The sequence below is a fragment of the Aquila chrysaetos genome, chromosome 7 (assembly GCF_900496995.4).
Source record: "Aquila chrysaetos chrysaetos chromosome 7, bAquChr1.4, whole genome shotgun sequence".
NCBI lineage: Eukaryota > Metazoa > Chordata > Aves > Accipitriformes > Accipitridae > Aquila > Aquila chrysaetos.
In genome coordinates this window covers 15,439,130-15,453,097 of record NC_044010.1, presented here as the reverse complement: position 1 = coordinate 15,453,097, position 13,968 = coordinate 15,439,130, and the positions used below count along the sequence as shown (strand labels likewise).

The 13,968-nt window shown below is 39.6% G+C and overlaps 1 protein-coding gene across 3 annotated transcripts in view; it reads right to left on the bottom strand.

Moving 5' to 3' along the window:
- Positions 1-13,968, bottom strand: part of CRYBG3 (crystallin beta-gamma domain containing 3) — a 97,986-nt gene that overhangs the window by 11,298 nt on the left and 72,720 nt on the right. For 2 of the 3 annotated variants that reach the window (XM_030020890.1, XM_030020891.1), the window contains 3 exons: positions 13,212-13,244; positions 9,191-9,300; positions 8,552-8,678 (listed from right to left, as the gene is read on the bottom strand). In XM_030020890.1, coding sequence (XP_029876750.1) covers positions 8,552-8,678; positions 9,191-9,300; positions 13,212-13,244 — 270 coding nt within the window. The remainder of the gene's footprint in view (positions 1-8,551; positions 8,679-9,190; positions 9,301-13,211; positions 13,245-13,968) is intronic. The other variant, XR_003924399.1, reaches the window with a different exon arrangement.

Sequence of the window (13,968 nt, the reverse complement as noted above, 5' to 3'; positions counted from 1 at the left end):
CATGGCCTCAGGTGGCATGAATGAAACAAAATCTTGAATTAAAGTTGACACAGGCACCGAGTAATTAAGAGAACTTAACTTTCATGTTTGAAGAGGCACATGTATTGTAGTGAAGTGTCTCTGAAGAGCTCAGTGGTGATTCAGGACTTACAAATTTACTGGCACTGACTCAGTGCACTTGGTATGTAGCTGGTTGTTCAAATCCTGCCTCAGAGAAATTGCTTTCCTCTGCCAACCTGCGCAGGGACAATGTAAATCCTGCAACAGTGCATGGACAGGGAGTTTGCTGAGACATTTTAAAGAGACTGGGATCATCCAACCGGAGAGATTTTTAAAGCCCACTGCACTCCTAAAAAACTAATGTTACAAACCAGAAAGAGATTAAAACCCATAATGTTTTTATTTTGCAATGTCAGTTCTTCTCAACTGCCTTCTGCTGGATTAGGTGGGTCAAATTTATAGTGTGTGTCTAAAGGCTTACTTTGAAATCTAGACCAGCAGACCTAGTGCCGGCAGCTACTTCTCAGGTTGCTTTGCTGGGCAAGGCAGTATGACCACACTCCAGTCTGCAAAAGCCTACTCCCTTGGCACTGGCTTTCACCTGAGTGGACACCAGAAGCCATGTCCAGAACAGGTCCAACAAGGAAAATTTTCACAAGTGCGTTAGTAAGCATGGGAAACACCATTTGGCATCCTTGTTGTTAGACATTGTTACCAAAGCCTAAAATTTATCCCACTGTTGCAATATTCAACATGTTAAGAGACAGGGATGCTGTACTAGATGGACAAATCATCTGATCCAGCATATCCATTTATACACCAAGAATCAGAACAGCAAATTGGTGAAGTCAATTAAAATGACTCTAGCTCTCATGTGGTTAAGACTGAACTCAAAGGGCCTGAGAAAGCCCTGTCCGGTTGCTCAGAGTCCCAACCTGTGGGTACGCAGCAAACATTGCATCTATGACACACATAACTGACCACAGGGACTGATACCACCTTTCCAGTGAGACCTCAGAAGGACTCCACTGATCTTGGCACAGATGTGAAGCACAGAAAAAGAAAACATGCTGCTGTCTCAAGCACTGAAGCTCCATATATTTCCATAACCATATATAGAACAATGAGCTGATTACTCACTTTATATATACCATTTTACACCAACAGCTGGCAGCAGTGACTTGGCCTGGCTTTTTTTCTCTGATTTTGTTTTCATAGCTCCATGGAAACTACCAACAGTAAAAAACAAGGTTTTGAGGCTATGCTGTTACACTTACTAAAGGCATCTTACTCCCACCCTTCCTTGCAGAATGCTGAGGTACACTTTCACCCATTTTCAGGGTGAAGAGTCATCACCAATAGGTGAGCATGAGACTGAAAGGATCAGCTTTCTTCACCAAGGCCCAATCCTGACAGGCCAGGGAGGAACAGGGCTCTCCGAGAGCCAGAGGAAGGGCAACCAGGCAGAGAACACAAAAGGGGACAACCTCAGATTGTGGTGTTGTTTTTGGTGGACCCCAGTCCCTGATTTTGAAAGTTGAGCTAAAGACCTCTACATTTACCCACGATTGGCAAGTCATTGCCATGTCTAGGTCAGGATTACTTTTGCTTTCTTTCATAATTATTTCAAGGAAAATACCTGAAATGCCATCCTTTGGGGAAAGCTTGCCAACTGCAGGAATAACAAAGCGCTAAAGAATTACTTTACTTGATCTTTGTGTGTTAAGGAACGAATTGCCTTGCTTAAACCAGCACCAATAAAGTTTCAAGAGGTTTTGCTTGTCATGATTTTTAATGCCAGTGTGCAGGGAGAAATTTGAAGAGATTTAATATATTCAGGAAGCCAGTGATTAAGGAAGGCTATATTTACATAGCATTTCAAGATATAAGCAGCCTTGTGAACTGTTATATAGTGATATTCTTTACTTAACAGGTGTGGTAGTCTATGGCTAATACAGCACATGCTGCCATGAAAATGACACAGCTTTTTTCCCTCCCCACAGTGTGATTTCAGAGGCTGAAAGGTAAGCCATGGAAATCAACACAGTAAAAATCTCTTGCACAGTTCAACTCAGCTCAGACTTTCCCCTCAATGACTTCCACCTCTTTTTAAGGGAAAGAAGCTGTGCACCACAAATTTTTCACTATTCAGAATTTTATACTTTACCAGTTCAGAAAAAAATGCAACGCAAGCCTGATATGCTTGATATTAAACAAAGATCAGTGCAAGATGAGCTTCCTTTCAAATGCCTTTTGTTTGCAGTGCAAGGCTTAGATGCTTGACCCACTGAAAAGCAATAGTGTACAGTCACAAAGCAGCTAACCAAAAGATGCCACAACTGAAAACCAAGTGCAGAAGTGAATTTGCACACCTGCTTATAATAAAAACAAGTACAGTTTTAGCTATGGAAAACATACAGATAATTTTTCATTATGAATTTTGTGAAAATTATTACTAATAAAGCCTTTTTGAGAAGGGGTCACCCCAAAACATACTTTTCCTCGTACCTTTTTTTGCAAACTTAGATTTTGCAAACTTTGATGGAAAAGCCTCAAGAAGGCAAAGAAAGAAATCCACAGGGCGAGACTAAAGCATGACTGTAACCCAGTCATGGGAAGGGTTGGTACATTTCCCCACTTTGCGTCCCTGCTGATCTGTTGCTATGCAAACAGCATTTGCCAGAGCCTTAACTGGAGGAGACTCCACAGCTGTATTACAACATCCTTGGAAAAATCTTTACTCTTCAATCTTGGCTAACTCATCATTTACAACCGTCTTTACTGAAGCTGCGCTCACCTGGCTACTCCCTTCAGTGTCGGAGGGACGCCTGGCTGAGAGGAACATGGTGCTGGATGACAGTAACACCCATGGTCCAGTCCCAGCTACTCAAAATGACTCATTGCCTGGCCCTGGGAAACACCGATTAATTTTTGTATCTGATTTCATTATTTGCCTCACAGGAATGCTGGGGAGATTAGTTAACACCTGTATTTAACTTAGAAAAGATAATCAATACAGAAATACAGGAACTATCATGATCGATCAGAGCAAGAATAAGGAATGCCTCAAAAGAAAATGGGAGGGGGGGAAAAAAAAAAATGCATTGCACAACCTACAACCCAGATCTCATTTTTGTTTTTAGAAACTATGAGACTGGTTTAACTTTAGGGCTGAAGTTAACATTTTAGAAATAAAAACAATTGCTCACTGCAACAGTCCTGGATAGTCTTGTCCATATAAGTCACGCCAAGTATTACAGAGAGTGTGACAAACCAACAAGCCTGCGAAAAGGCAGCACTAGAGCTGAACTCCCCATTGTAAGAACATCTTGTAAGGGTCTCTATCCCAAAAGATTAACCTCTTCAAGCAACAAACACGTGACAAATGCCCCAATAACCAACCATGGCCTTATAAATGGCCCAACTGACTTCATGCACTCTCTTTCTGCCGGGTGAGCTGCCCATGCTTTCCTTTTCATGAATTCACAGCAATGGAAAAGGCAAGTCCTTGCTGATGCAGGCAAAGAAGCCTGCACCTCTGCAGCAAATGCAGCAACGCTTAACCTGCGCTAAGTTTACCCGCCTGCGGAATGGCTATTAACAACAATACCAGCAAGTTTCATCAAGAAGCTTTTCTTAAAGAGTGCTTTGGGATTTTTAGATGAAAGGAGACAATGAGAGGCAAGTTACATTAGGTTCCAGTGTTCTACTACTACTAAATAGATGTGTACCTTTCTAATGTCAAGTGGGCTTCCAACGTGTGTAACTGCCTGTTCACTTAAAGAGATACATTCCTGTGAGATACACTTTTTAGCATATTTTCCCCACTTAGAAAATAGTACATGAAAGAGACTCGTTGGTCTTTCAGAAGCACTCCCCTTTTCAGAAGGGAAGAGGCCATATAACACATTGCTGCTTGATATGCGATCTGGATTAATACGTGGGTATTGCAATACTATTTTTCCTCTCACAATACTGAAAACAAAGGACATTATTTTCTCATTATCAAGGTACAGATATGCTTTGTTTCTTCTTTGTATCCTCTCATTAACTTATAGCTTTTCCTAAATGCTCCCAGAAGGACAAAACAGTCCAGTCTGAATTTGAGTAAAATGGAACAGTAGGGAAAAATACAGGTAGGGTCTCCTAAAGATTTAGTTCTATTGTATTATATGCCTCAGAAAATAAGCCAAGATGGGAAAGAGGTTCCTGGGAATAAGGGAACACCTTCCCCACTCTCCTTACGAACCTGCCTAACTTTTGGTTTGCTACATCCTGAAAAACAGTAGAGGAAACCGGTTACAAAGATGTGCTTAATTCCTCTATGACACCAGTGCGTAATTGTCGTGGTTTAACCCCAGCCAGCAACTAAGCACCACGCAGCCGCTCACTCGCTTCCCTCCCCCACCCAGTGGGATGGGGGAGAAAATCGGGAAAAAGAAGCAAAACCCACGGGTTGAGATAAGAACAGTTTAATAGAACAGAAAAGAAGAAACTAATAATGATAATGATAACACTAATAAAATGACAACAGCAATAATGAAAGGATTAGAATGTACAAATGATGCACAGTGTAATTGCTCACCACTCGCCGACCAGCACCCAGCTAGTCCCCGAGCGGCGATTCCCTGCCCCCACTTCCCAGTTCCTATACTGGATGGGACATCCCATGGTATGGAATACCCTGTTGGCCAGTTTGGGTCAGCTGCCCTGGCTGTGTCCTGTGCCAACTTCTTGTGCCCCTCCAGCTTTCTCGCTGGCTGGGCATGAGAAGCTGAAAAATCCTTGACATTAGTCTAAACACTACTAGCAGCAACTGAAAACATCAGTGTTATCAACATTCTTCACATACTGAACCCAAAACATAGCACCGTACCAGCTACTAGGAAGACAGTTAACTCTATCCCAGCTGAAACTAGGACAATAATAAATGGAGAAATAACCAAAGTGGAACCATGTTAATTTGCATTTCTTGAGAAGTGGGGAAGTGTGTGCACGGAGAGGGTGGGGGTAGCATGTCATACTTAAATGATAACTTCACTTTTCTGCAAAGTACCCATAAAACATCCCTCCAAGAGCTAAAGGTTAGAACAAAGCTAGCCAGCCTAAAACACTGTCATCACAGTGAAGAAATCAGACCATCACTAGTCTGAGCCTGTTTTCTTATCCAAATTCATTTTGTGAGGCTCTGAAAGTTTTGGGTTTTTTCTATTCTAATTGGGCCAACTCAGTGATTTAGAATGAGATTTTTCATTTTTTAACGTAATTAAGTTCTTAAACAAGCAAACTATATTTCTGGCAATTTTCAAAATAAAAACTCCAAAGTTTACTTTCCTAAAAAAACCCCAAACAAATAAAAAAAAAACAAACCCCAAAACCCCCAAACTTTTTTTTTTAGATTTAGAACATTTGCTATATTTGTTTGCATCAAAGCTGTGTTTTCCAGAGAACGAGTATTCCCTCAAATCATTTCCTTATCTTCAATTGGTTGATCTATTTTCAAAAAAATCAGTAAAGGCTTTGCAGAAGTTTTTAGCTGTTTCATATAGATTAAGGCGTTACTGTTACCTTACTTGGCCACAAAAATCCCACTGCAACCTTACAGTGTTGTTCCCTCAGGGCACAAAAGCACACCCATGCCATGAAGGAGTACCACAAACATGTAACTTCAGTCCTCAAATTCTCCTTCCAAAATGGAGAGTCCAGAAATCTTATGGCAGCTGACAACAACCAAAAAGCCCCTCAAAACTGTTAGATTTTGAATGAAAACTCAAAAAGTTACACTGAAGGTATTGCTACATGCAATAGCAAAAACGTTGCTAGATGTTCCTTTTAGTTACCAGAAGAGAGAGGAACAGAAAGGGCATCTTGATTCAGGGTTGGATGCAGAAATCAGTGTGGATGCCCAGCCAAGGTGCACACCCCGCAGGTGTGAGTGACCTGTTGCTGACTGCTACATTTCATAGCTACTTTGGAGTTAGCCCCACACAAAGAATCTACATTCCTACATACATCCTGCAGATAAAGGCCCAGACTTGGGACTTGACTGAGCTGTACAATATCAAGGTAACATATAGTTAATTATCATTACAATCTTGCAAATAAGAAAGGGACTACCCAGATCCTGTGTCCCCATTTCCTCCAGATTTGTTCTCCTATCCCAAAGGACTGGCTGAAACAATCTACTTCTAAAATATATAGCTGGACCACACCTACACCACTCAATGGGCTTTCACAATGGTTTCCAAAGCCTGGTAGTGAGCTAGCCTTACAAGTCCTTTGTGCTGCTAAAAGCGTATTTTTTTTTTCCCCTCTGCCAGTGCCACACATAGGCCTCTACTTCTAGTCAACATCTGCAATGCAGAAACCTCACACACTAAAGCAACACCTGGCTCCCTCTAGCATGAGAGTCCTTCCAACAGTTACACTTGCAGCAAATACGTCTCACTTAAAGGACAGCAGGAGACAATGCACATTCAGGGTTTGGTGTTGGGGTTAAACATTCTCCCTCTTACACATGAGCTATCGAGATACCTTAGGTCTGAAATTGGGCTGGTATTTAAAGCTGAACAATGGAAGGAGTTCCCAATGTCACAACTGAATTCAGTAAAGCTATACAACAATGCCACTTGGGAATATGCTTGCTGCTCTCTTGAATGAGCTAACAGAAATATCTTGTAATAAAAAGGGCTCTATTCCAAGAACAGTGCACTGCAGACAATGCACAGAATTAACTATGGCTGTTTCTGACCACTGACCAAACTTACTGCTGCGTGCTTAACATCACGTCTGTACTACACAATACCTCTAAGCACTGTCCTGTGCGATTAGCATACACAATGTGTTAGCGGCTGATGAGGGCATTTCTATTTGTAAAACAGGTGTGGTTCAACAGCATTTTATGCTGTTTAGTGCCTCAATTTTGTGAAATACAAGGGCTCCTATTTGCAAGAGAGGAACTGAACTAAGAGGTGCAAGCCACTTACAGGAAGATGTGTGTAAGCTTCCCACACATAACCTGCCAAACACACTTCTTCCAGGGCCTGGCCCTCGGTAATCAAGGGCTGACAGTAGCTTCCTACTATGCCAAAGTGCATAGTTACTTCCCTGTGAGATTACAGGCTGAGGGATTTGGATGAGACCTACCATTTCATGTCAAAACTTCACTCTGATTTAGCAGAGCAGAGTCCAAAAGCCTCATGTGAAAAGGAGATCTTTAATCTGAAAATCAGGCTCTCAGCAGGTGGGAAGCTATAGCTCCACTGAAGTCACTGTATCTATGTAACCTAGTGAAAAGACCAGCTCTCAAACTCGAGTTGTACATCCTTCCCACCACGTCCATGGCTGTTGGTGTCTGGGTTCTTTTTGCTTTGTTTTTTTTAATCTGTTCACAAATGGAGAAAAAAGACTTAACACTTGAAGAAAACTGAATTGAGTAATCCTTAAAGTCTAGTTTCGTAAGAGTTAAATTGAAGGGCACATGTCACAGACTGAGTTTGTGTTCTGTGATCAGGGAAGGAGGAAGAGTTTTGGGGAAGTTGGTCAGTGCTAGAGGGGAGTGGGCAGAGCAGCCACTTGCTTCTCTCTTACCAACAGTGTTATGGCCAGCTTATCTTGGATGCTCTTGCATAGAAGGCACATCAAGATATGGAACAAAGGCACAGACATGACAGCAAGACTCTAGAGGCCTATGTCCTATGTGCGGAATTACAATAGGATGTACAAAAGGCTGCATCTAACTTGTACTGGATAGCACAATGCATTCCTCTCCAATCTTCCGGGCATAGAGCGACCTCGTATCTCACCTTACTGCTACAATAGGTCACTTGACTGCAAGTTGTGTGCCTGCGTAGTACAACTAACATGACCTGAAAGTCACATAAAGACTGTATGCATGTGTAATAAGTACTCGTCCTGTATCTCAGAAGTCACCAAGAGAGAGGATGGCCACATGAGCTTTGGGCTGGACTATCTGATGTGTCATACACAGCCCACAGGCCACATGCGTGGTATATTATACCACTTTATTGACAATGATTTGAGATGCCATTAGGAGGTGAAAATCTTTTTTATATTTCTGTAAAATAATTAGTACATTAAACAGCATTATGGCAAGTATATGCTACCTTATAATTTCAGTTTTCATGTCTTCTGTGTGTACTTTGCTTTAAGACTGAATGTTGGCTGTAGGCCTAATAAAAGAAGGCCTGTATGCTTAGATGGCATGACAAAATGTCTCACTGCATACTAAGCTTGCTGAGCTGTATTATGAAGACCAGTCAGAAAAATGCCAACCAATGCAACTCATACAACAGAGAGCAACTTTGAGCCCAGAACACCCAAGGACGTGCACCTACAAGTGACCACGTGCATGCGTGCACGCAGCCTGGCTTGTTCCTAACCCAAAAAATCCTGTAAGCCAAAAAAACAAACTTCGCTTTTCCCTGAGTGGGAGTTTGTTTAGCGCAAGCACTTGCTTCAGACATCTGACTAGGAAAAGAGTTCCAAAACATTTTTTTTTTTTTTTTTTTTTTTCCAATAAAGTCCTTACATATTGAATAGGCTTGAGGGATTTGATTGTAGCAGTCGGGCAGCCACAGGAACTGAGGTCAACGTAGAGGCCTTCTTCCAGCACACAGTGATTGTCAGTCATTTCCCCTTGGTAATAAAGGAGCCAACTGCAAGAATAATGTAACAACAAAGATTAGCTGCTCTAGCTGCTTATTAAGTTTTTTTCAAGATTTAGTATTTGCTAAGGAAATAAGGAATAAAAAAGTTTTTGTTCTTGTTAAGCTAAAAATAAGGTGACCTGAAAGGCTATTTGACAAAGCAACCAAAGTAGCAAAATCAAATCATGTGGTAAAGAAATCTCAGTTCCAGAGTCAAACGACGCGAGTGGAATGCAGACACTTCTACTGTACCAAGTTCTCAAAATCTGGAATAAATTCTAACTGAAGTTAAAAAAAGAATCACAGTAACTGTGCAAACTTCCCACAGGGAAAGCAAAATGCAAACTACCCAAAACAATGACAGGACGACAGTTACTGAGATGCATTGCAAGACATGGGTCTAAGACATGATGGAATATGATGGGCATGTGTTATGCACCTTCAGCTTTCTGAAATTTAGTAGCATTTTAAAAAAAATTTTGTATTACTTAAAATGGTGGCATGTAAAACAACTGACTTACCATCCCCGAAGAACCTTAAAAGAACATGGTATGAATGATGTAAAATCAGAAACTTCTGCTGTGAAATCTATACATGCTCCTTGGAAATGTGTATTACTGAAAGCTTTGAGCTACAAGAACAAAACAAAACAAAACAAAACCAATGACTAGAAGGAAAACGAATGCATTATCATTAATGTAAACAGATAGCTGTGCTGTTAGAGAAGTATCCATTCAATTCACAAAGATACAATAAATAGAATGAATTCTCATTTAAGGAATCTTTTATGTTTCTACAGCTGCTTTATTTTCAGAAAGATCAATTGTTTTATCATCTCTGGGCCAGGTACAGGATGCTTCCCAGTGATGCTAAGGCAGTGGTATCAAGCATAAGTTCAACTGCAGCAGGACAGGGCCCAGAGAAAAAGAGAAGGCTAGGACTGAAGGATGTTATCTTCCATCCAAAGTACCCATGAACTGCAGCTAACTGTTGCTACACAGCTGAACATTCCAGTGTTCAAAACAGGACAGGGAAGTGGTGGTCAAAAGATACAGGGCGACTGTTGACAAAGTGCCTTGAAATCTTCTGTGATCACAGTAATCGCAGGTAGTTTCTCATTTAAGAGCTAGCAGGAGAATTTCTGGGGGAACTGGGTACAGCCTGGTAGATGCACCATGAACTTTTGATGTTCAGCTAAGCTGTTTTTACATGTCATGGTGAAGAACTTCAAGCCACATTGAAACATATGCCACCAGTAAGATGTGATCAGTTCACCCTGAAAAAGCAATAAGGTTGAAAGTGTTGCAGTAAAAGAAAAAAGAAAAGAAAAAAAAAGAAAAAAAAGTAGTATGATATAGCCTATCATCTATAGCAAAGTCGCCTAGAATTCTGTACCCTTGGGCCACCACTGTGTAACTGAAGTGAATTTCTCTTTAAAGCCTGAAAGAGAGGCTGGAAAAGAATGAAAAACTCTGTCAAGCAAACAGCTCATATTCTGTAATGGAAGAAAAACACGATGGCTGTTTCAAGAGCTACTTCCCCCTTCATGCCCCAAATTGGCCAAGCTTCCTGCCAAGAAAAGAAATCAAATGCTTTTGCCAGTACGAGAAGGCCAAACACAAGTATCAGCAAATGATTTTATGGAAAAGCTCAGTCTATGTTTTTAAAAGAAATGAGTATGTTTCCTGTTAGAAAGAACAAGAAAGGTTTAACCTGGCCTTGCATGCTGTAACTGCAAACTGGAGAACACTAATCAGCTACAATATAATGAATAAAGTATAACTGATTTTTCTGTAAATATAATTGCACTGCTATATCACAAAGCATCTATTTAAGCTGTAATTACATAGTATTTTCTACCCACTTATCGCAAAGCTATTTATAAAGGAATATATATATACACACAGTCTTTCTTGCACAGGCCAGATGCTATGCAAGGCTTTTAGAAAAGGCCTGTAACTCATTTTTACACAGATTGTATCTAATAATGAATGATGGTCTTAATTTGACAAAAGCTGGGGTGAAATACTGATTCCTTAGTGAAAACATTGCATATCTGCAATTAGTCTCAAACTGCAGCTATCTCTACTTTGTCAGGGTTTGACATTTACTATATGAGGTCTTGCTTCCTAAAAAGTATTGAAAATACAAATACAAGTTATCACAGCAATCATCTCTGCTTCCTAAATCACCTGTACAAGTCAGCTGCTATTAAAAGAGGCTTTGCTCTTGCTGGGCAAAACCCAGTTTTATTTTTAATAAATAAAATGAATGGCTTTTTAGAGTTGGTGATTTCAGGCATTCTTACATTATATGTACTTTGTTTATTATGGATCCTGGCAAGAGGAAAAGGTCATGGGAGTTACCGAGACATTTAAAAAAAATTAGTTGCTTTTCAATTTCTGATGAGCAACTAAAAACAGAAGTGAAAAAAAGACACACTCTTGTAGACAGTGAAAACAGTTCCCTTAGCTCAGACATATGTTTATTAAAGGTAGAAGAATGTATAATCATTCAAAATAACCAGTATATGGCTTATACAAGGGTCAAACATTAGGCTCCTTAAGGATTTGCCAGCTCATACGCACCATGCTTTGAAGTTACAAACTAAGAGATTGTTGCATGCATGGCAACTTTGATTTTACTCTGAATGGGAAATTTTTTGTATTTCTCCAAAAGACCGTTTTTTTACTTATCCTAAGCGATTAAATGTTTTCCCATAAAAAAACATACTCAAAGTATTTCCCCTCCTAAAATAATTGTAGCAATATGAATGATGTTCTTCCTTTCCTAGCTTTAGGGCAGAATCCTATGAAAACCAGGATTATCATAAGTCAGGATACTATTTTTTAAAAATGGTGTTAATACTGCTATTAGAGAACCCAAAAGGCAAACCACAATCTAGTACATGTCAGCATTTAAAGGTGACTGTGCATATACACACACAGAGATTTTTTTCACGTATCACTGGAAATAAAAAGACTGCAAAGCACAATTTATTGAAATTTCAAGGGTTTCAATTGATCTTAAAGGTCTGCAAAACTGGATTAAAGCACTCAAAGAATAGTTTTTGGGAGATTCTGAAATGGTAGAAGAGTTGAAGACGAAGAGAAAATTATTTTCAGCTGTTTGGATCCCACTGGTTTCATCTGATTTGGTTATTTTATCTGGTATCGTTTACCAAGGCCTTCCTGTGAACATACTTGCAAGTCTTTTGAATTGGCCGCAAACTGTCATATGAATAGGTCTGGCAGGAAATCAGTGTTTAGGACTAAAATAATACACCAATTATGTCTTCAGACAGGAAACATTTCCTGTAGTCCTGGGTTAATTGCAAAATTGTAGAACTGGTCAACCTGCTAAGTAACACAATGTATGTATTTCTCATGCGCTTATGGCTATTATACCCCTCCAAGCAAGAAAGAGCAAAATTGTGTCCAGATGACAAAATACTTAAGTTTTCTGAAACAGAACCATTGAGCTCTAAAGTCTCTTTTGTCTGTAAAAGAGTCCTGTTTCTTGAAATAAAAGTTTTCCAAATTTGCCTAATTAAGAGTATGTCATAGAGAGAGCAATATAACAACTTAGATCATCAACCATACTAGCAGCACACTCCAGGACAGAAAAAAAGAAATCAAACAACTCACGCAGGAAGGGAGGAGAGCCCTGTTGGGACAGAATGTTGCGGGAGACACAGACCATCCTTCGTGATGAGCACTTAAGAGAAGGTTTTTGGTTTTGAAAGATATCACAAAGGTACATTAATGGAACAGAACCTTGTCAGATAACAACCAAAAGTGCAAAACCCTAAACTAACTTGTTCTTGAGACTAGAAGTGAATTATAGGGACCACTTTCTCTTCCTAAGTTGTCACCAAGTCAGACATGACTTTCAGGGAAATAGTTAAAATGTATCATAGAAGAGATTTATAACAGATTTGTTATAATCAGGATGTGTTCAGTTAAGGTCATATGTTCTGTGAGGAAAAGGGAAGCACAGAACAAGTGGTGCCTGCTGCTAGAGGAGCAGCTATACATGATTGAGAAAAGCATGAGCTACGAACATCCAAGACTAAAAAAAACCAACTTCCCCTGTTGATGCATCTGCAGGTTTGGAGAGTGCAGTTCAATCTTCTGCAGTTTATACTCTCTTCTTCACCTTATACATGAACAACAAAGTGACAAACCAGGTATAATGCAAAATAATGGAAAGTATATATACCACAAAGAGAAGGATAAATGCATGTGATAGTGAGTTTCCAGAAAGAGGAAAGAAAGATTACAGAGACCCAAAGTCACTCAAAACCTACTGAACTACTTGCATTTTTGAGGACAGAATAGTGAAAGGTATGATCTGGAATAAAGCAAAGAGTAGAACATTAGCAGACTCAACCTTTATACATCTACTAGTTTCCTCAGTCAATACTCAGCTGTATGGAGATGATAATACTGAGGTATCATCTGAAGCGAGACATTCAACATTACCTGTATTTAATTATTAAATGTAGTTTAGAACTAGAGACTGTTTGTAATGTCAACATACCAAATGTGGAGGCTCATTCATTCCAAGCGGTTCCTGCAATAATATATATACATGCATATAAATAAATAAAATTAATTACAATTAATTTCCTAGAACACATGTCAAGTTCCTGAGATTTGTTAATTATGAACTCAAGAGCAGAGAAAAACACACTTCCCATGCTCTTGGCACAATTCTCTTCCCCAGCCTCTGCCACCAGCTGCCTGTAAGCTCACGACTACCTGCCTGACAGTTCAGTCCCTTTCCACAGAGAACTTGCGTCAGCATTAATTAGTTCATACAATGTGGATTAGAGCCCATGTAAATGTCTCTATATTTATTTTTGAGTCTATTTCTTGGAAAAAAAGACAGAATTAAAAACAACAGAAGAATGGGACACCTCTTTCAACACATGCTCTTCAAAGTAAGGTTAAACGTTTGTTCCCTTCCTATTTTCAGTGCAGTAGTGTCATTTACTATATACTCATTACTGAGGACTGTTTTTGTTTTGCATTAGGGTTTTGACAGTTCTGGCACTAATTTATTTGGGCAAGTTGCACTACCTTGGATTTAATAACAGATAAAAATATTTCCTGTCTTTATTCACTATATGTACTACAAATATTTTAGCATAAAAATAGGGAAAAAAAATAAATCAGACCTCTACTATACAACAATGAAACAGGCCAGATAAATTCTCAAGTATTTTTATATCCATTATCAATTAGGCATTAGGAATTACTGTGTTTTAAGGCAAATTAATCTTTCCAGGCCAGGT